Here is a 5,164-nt window from a genome sequence, read left to right on the forward strand (position 1 = left end):
CCACCCCAAAAAAAAACTTCAGGCCTTGTGTCTAGGATTATGACTAGCAATAAAAGAAAAACAAATAAATCTTGATCTAATAATTTGAGGATTTGTTGGCAACTACTTCCTGCAGATCAAATGACTAGTTATGGGCTCCCTCATTAGCTCATGAGACTACACAGAAGCATCCCTGATGAGTCAAAACATAAGTTTTCAATATTGGTAAGTATGACTCAACCAAAGATAAGAAATGCCATATTAAAGAAAAAGAAATTTTTTTTTAAATAAATAAAATACATTAAAAGACAAAAAGTAAATTATGTACAAATACAGTAAAAAAGAACTATCTAACACTTGGGACATAAACCACTCATAACTGAGGAGCACTTTTACTTAACGATCATATAGTCATATATTGGTAATCTTAAAATAAAAAGCAACACAATCTCCTTCGGCAGTAAATCTCTTTTCATTTGTCTTTAATATGTCTTCATTTCTGAAACTTAATTTTACTTCAAGTTCAACATATGAAACTTAAATGAGCATATTTGTTAAGATTTGGTTGGTTGGTTTTATTAATTAATTTTTTTTTTGTCTTCTAAATATCTGAGTTTTTTTTTCTTTTCAATTGCAGCTCATAAGAACTGAAGAGTTCGTAGATTAAGTCACTTCTCATTAAGTCTATAGGCATTGAGTCAAAACAGGAGCTCCTTTTTACAAGAAAGAATAGATGAGTCCAAAGGTCTTTAAGTCACCTGTGTTGGGAGTAGATACGTCAATATATTGCAGGAAAACAATTGTCCATAATTTTAAAATCAATCTTCAAGAATGAATGATCTTAACCAAAAGAAATTTGCATTAAATATAAAGCAATTTTGGTTGACATTTATCTTCACATTCTCTAATTTAAAACTTAATTAAAAAAAAAAAAAAAAAAGAAAAGAAATATACAGTGGTGTCTTGAGTTAGAGATATCAAGACTATTACTATTAAAAACACCTTGAAGTTAATTAAAGATTAAAAACATTATGATGATATCAAAGAGATTACATCAGTCAGCAGTCAGCTCAAGTGATTACAGTGAAATTATACACTTGTAAATTACAAGCTGGGAGAAAATGTAACATTTGCTGGAAATGAATATCTGTCAATGATAAGTGTGGTTAATATTGTTCAATACTGAGTAGTTTAACCACAAAAAAAAAAAATTAACTAAAATCAAACTTTCATTAAATCTATGATAATGATATCACAATCTCTCAAATCATGGATAATGAAAGCATTATAAGTTGTTTTGTAAATTCCTCAATCTATGATTTACAAGTTAATCACATAATTCAGAGATGTTATGACAATCACCAGTACAAGAGTTTTTGAAATATAAAAAAGAAATATCATGGCCATTTTGGATTTCAGTACTGCATATATACAGACACAACAACATGGCTAGTCTTCAAGCAATCAAGCAGCCATTAGATAGTTGCCAACGTTACTTGATCATGCTCCCAATAAAATAGCCCCAAAAATCGAAAATGTTTTTGGATTGGAAGAAGTCTATAGAACACAAGCTATTGAAAAACATTTGGGTGGTCAGAGCATCAGTATTTACTCATGATGAGGGAAAAGGAAATAACGAAACGAGAGCACCTGAAGAGATTTGAGGAATGTAGAACTGATGTAATAATAAGTTTTCTTGGTAGAGTAACAACAGCTTCTTTTAAGGGAGAAGATAAAAAAAAGAAATTCTTAAATAAGGCGTCAGAGTGAAAAGAAAGAAAAGAAATGAAGACATTCAGAAGTAGGATTTATCCAAAAGTTAATCCTATTATCATTTCACATTAGAAAATAACTACCACCATAGCTACAATACAAAAAAAAAGAGGAAATTATAAAAATGGTGAGTAGATACTTCAACGCAAAAGACGCATGTATATACACACACACACACACATACATACATACATACATAATACTCATACACACACACACATGCATGTACACACACATACACACACACACAAAAAAAGAAATTAATGAAATCAGGGTTGTATGATAAAACAGTGAAAGACAAACAGAATTCTTGTATTCATTTGTTCAAGCTTAGCAAGAATGAGGGTTGCTTCGAGTGGAAACATCACACACACACACACACACACACACACACATAATATAGTCTCAATTGTCTAATAAATTTCCACATTTGCTTTTTCATACTGTTTTTTTTTTTCCATTTTTATTTATGTTTCAAACTTTGTTTATTTTTTTTAAAAAGCTCCTTTTTTCCCCCTTATTTTGTCTTTCTTTTTGTTCTGAATAGTGTCAGAAGAAAAGTGGATAACCTAAATTTGTAGTTGTTTAGTATGTTGTATGCTGTTAGTTCCATACAAACAGTGTGGAAAAACTGGTCAAACATGGGGGCAACTACAGAAAGAGAGAAAAGAAGTACATAAGGTTGTTTTCTTTTGGTTTCTTTTCTTTTAAAGTAGGGGAGATAACTTTAATGGTAGAAATAAATAGGGTGGAGGAATGGAAAGTTCAAACAGCTTCAGGTAAATAAGCCATGACAATAGAGAAGCTCAAAGTTAGTCTAGATGGCAGGCAAACCAAGTACCATTACAACTATACAGGTCAAGGGTTTCAAAATTTTTCAAATTTTCCTTTGTTCTTGTCAGTTGTCTTTTTGTTTTTGTTTTTTAATTTTGATACAAAAATTCACTGGAGCATTGTTTCAAGATAAGTGAGAGAAGAGACACTGCCATCAGCTTCATAAACCATTCTCCTTATTTATGTTGTTGGTAAAAATAAGTCAGCAGAGGGCTTCACAAATGTGCCTGTAAGAAACTGAGCACCATTGTCTTGTAATGTTCACTTGCATCATGGTTGCGTATTCCATGGCGCTCATTTGGATAGACCTACAGAAAGAAATGATAACACCATCTTTAATATTGAATTTGGAAGGAAAAGCTCACATTATCGACTTGGAAAAGTACTAGACAAGTCATCGACCTTTTAGTGATAATTATAAGAGATGTTAAAAATACAATTAAACCTGCGTCATCGAGCAAGACACAGCAATAGAAAACAGCAATGATTAAAGCAATCCCAATTACATTGCTACTGTCAAATAATGCAACATATGACATTATTAAAAATAAGTATCCAATAAGTATTCATGTTTTAATATTCTTACAGCAGTTGTTTCCTGATCCAATTGAAACAAGCTATAGTTATCCACCAAAAGTGTGTTTCCAGTTTCAGGCAAAGCCAGTAACAGAGGTCTTGTACATAATATCTATTTCACACATGAACTGCAACCAAATTTATTGGAAGCTCAATTTACAGAGAGAACGGTAGAAATCAGGATAAACTAGTCAAAATAAATGTTCCCTTCAGGATAACAAGTAAAATTTACTTCTAAAATAATAGAACTGATACTGAAATAGTGCTAACAGAAATCAAAATTGAATCAAATTCGATGAGTGGCACCTGTGCCAGTGAAGCGCTAACAGCACCGTCCAAGCGTAATCATTGCCAGAGCAACTGTCTGCCTTCCATGCCAGTGGTACGTAAATAGCACCATTTGAGTGTGATCGCTACCAGCATCGCCTTACTGGCACTTGTGCCGGTGGCACGTGAAAAACCATTCCAGCGAGGTCGTTGCCAGTGCCACTGGACTGGCTCCTGTGCAGGTGGCACGTAGAAAACACCATTTTGAGTGTGACCATTGCCAGTACCGCCTGACTGGCCCTCATTCAGGTGACACGCAAAAGCACCCACTACACTCTCGGAGTGGGTGGCGTTAGGAAAGGCATCCAGCTGTAGAAACTCTGCCAGATCAGATTGGAGCCTGGTGCAGCCATCTGGTTCACCAGTCCTCAGTCAAATCGTCCAACCCATGCTAGCATGGAAAGCGGACGTTAAACGATGATGAGAACAGCAGTATTATATATATAGGACTAGGCCCAAAAACATACCAAATATTAGTTTAATAGTAGTTACCTCAGAAACAATGACAATGACAGTTAGAACTTTGGACTGAAATTGTCCATTAAGTCACTCACCTGTAACCTGTATGGTTTACAAGATCGTATCAATTCATTAACTAAGCAGTTTGTGTGGTGGAAGTGGACGTTTTCATCTAACAAGCCATGAATGATTAGCAAGCGATTTTCTCTGAAATAGCAAAATATAAAATGCAACCTTAAAGTAAGACAACACAAATTTATACATAATTTTGGTTAGCATCACATGAAAATGAAAATGCTTCCTCTCCTTCATCTAAATTTATTAACAACAAATACAAAGTAAAATGCAGCCTGTAGATTTGAACAGATTAAACAATGGCTAAGCAAGGCTGAGTTCAAATCATCTTATAAGTAAAAGCTGTAACAGACAGCTATCTTATCCAGTTATTACAAGATCTCCCAAACATTGAGCATCTTCAAAACTTAAGACAATGTCTACCATACAGGGACACTTTCTTGTAACTGCACAGATTGAACAAACAATGGTTTCAAATTATGTAAGAAATTTTTGAAACATTACACAGAAATATACTATATGTTAAAACAAAGCAAAATGGACATTAAAAAGATACAATGTTACAACTGCTGCTGATGTTAGATTATAACAGACAGCAGAAAGGCTGAACAGTTTAGAAATCTCAAATGGAGCCTGTATTCTGTAGTCCATAATATAAATTATAATTTTGGATTATTTCCCTTTTTTTTTTTAAATCTGAATCAGTCATTTAAAACATGTTTTCGTTACAAAAGATGCAATTTCAATTAATTAAACTTCCTGGCAATCACTTTATTATTGATAGAACTGATAAAACTTGTAACTTTCTTTGATCTAAACAATCCAAATTAATATCTTAAGTGTATGTCCAAACAGTCTTGTGTTATTTTGGTGTTTAGCAACGTCAACTAAATTTCAAAAGAAAAAAAATAAACAACACCTGCCCCAGCAAGCCAGTAGACAATAATAATTTCATATTACTCACTCATCAGGGAACATATCAATATAAAAAAGTACAGATCCTTCATTGTAACCAGATGGATTGATATTGGGAAGATTCATGTATCGTTCAGTGTAGCCTGTATCATACAGTCGCCAGTTGACAACAGGAGCTCCAGCTATGGCCAGCTGTAAATTAGAAATAACATATATATATATATAT

At 33.3% G+C, this 5,164-nt stretch overlaps 1 protein-coding gene across 2 annotated transcripts in view; it reads right to left on the reverse strand.

Annotated features, from left to right (window-relative positions):
* Positions 1–335: 335 nt before the first annotated feature.
* LOC106882202 (dipeptidyl peptidase 9) overlaps positions 336–5,164 on the reverse strand; it is a 91,707-nt gene continuing 86,878 nt past the window's right edge. For both annotated transcript variants that reach the window (XM_052974482.1, XM_052974481.1), the window contains exons 18-20: positions 4,988–5,130; positions 4,044–4,155; positions 336–2,894 (exon numbers count right to left, since the gene is read on the reverse strand). In XM_052974482.1, coding sequence (XP_052830442.1) covers positions 2,802–2,894; positions 4,044–4,155; positions 4,988–5,130 — 348 coding nt within the window. In that variant the 3' untranslated portion in view covers positions 336–2,801. The remainder of the gene's footprint in view (positions 2,895–4,043; positions 4,156–4,987; positions 5,131–5,164) is intronic.

This window comes from Octopus bimaculoides, chromosome 18 (genome assembly GCF_001194135.2).
Source record: "Octopus bimaculoides isolate UCB-OBI-ISO-001 chromosome 18, ASM119413v2, whole genome shotgun sequence".
Lineage (NCBI taxonomy): Eukaryota > Metazoa > Mollusca > Cephalopoda > Octopoda > Octopodidae > Octopus > Octopus bimaculoides.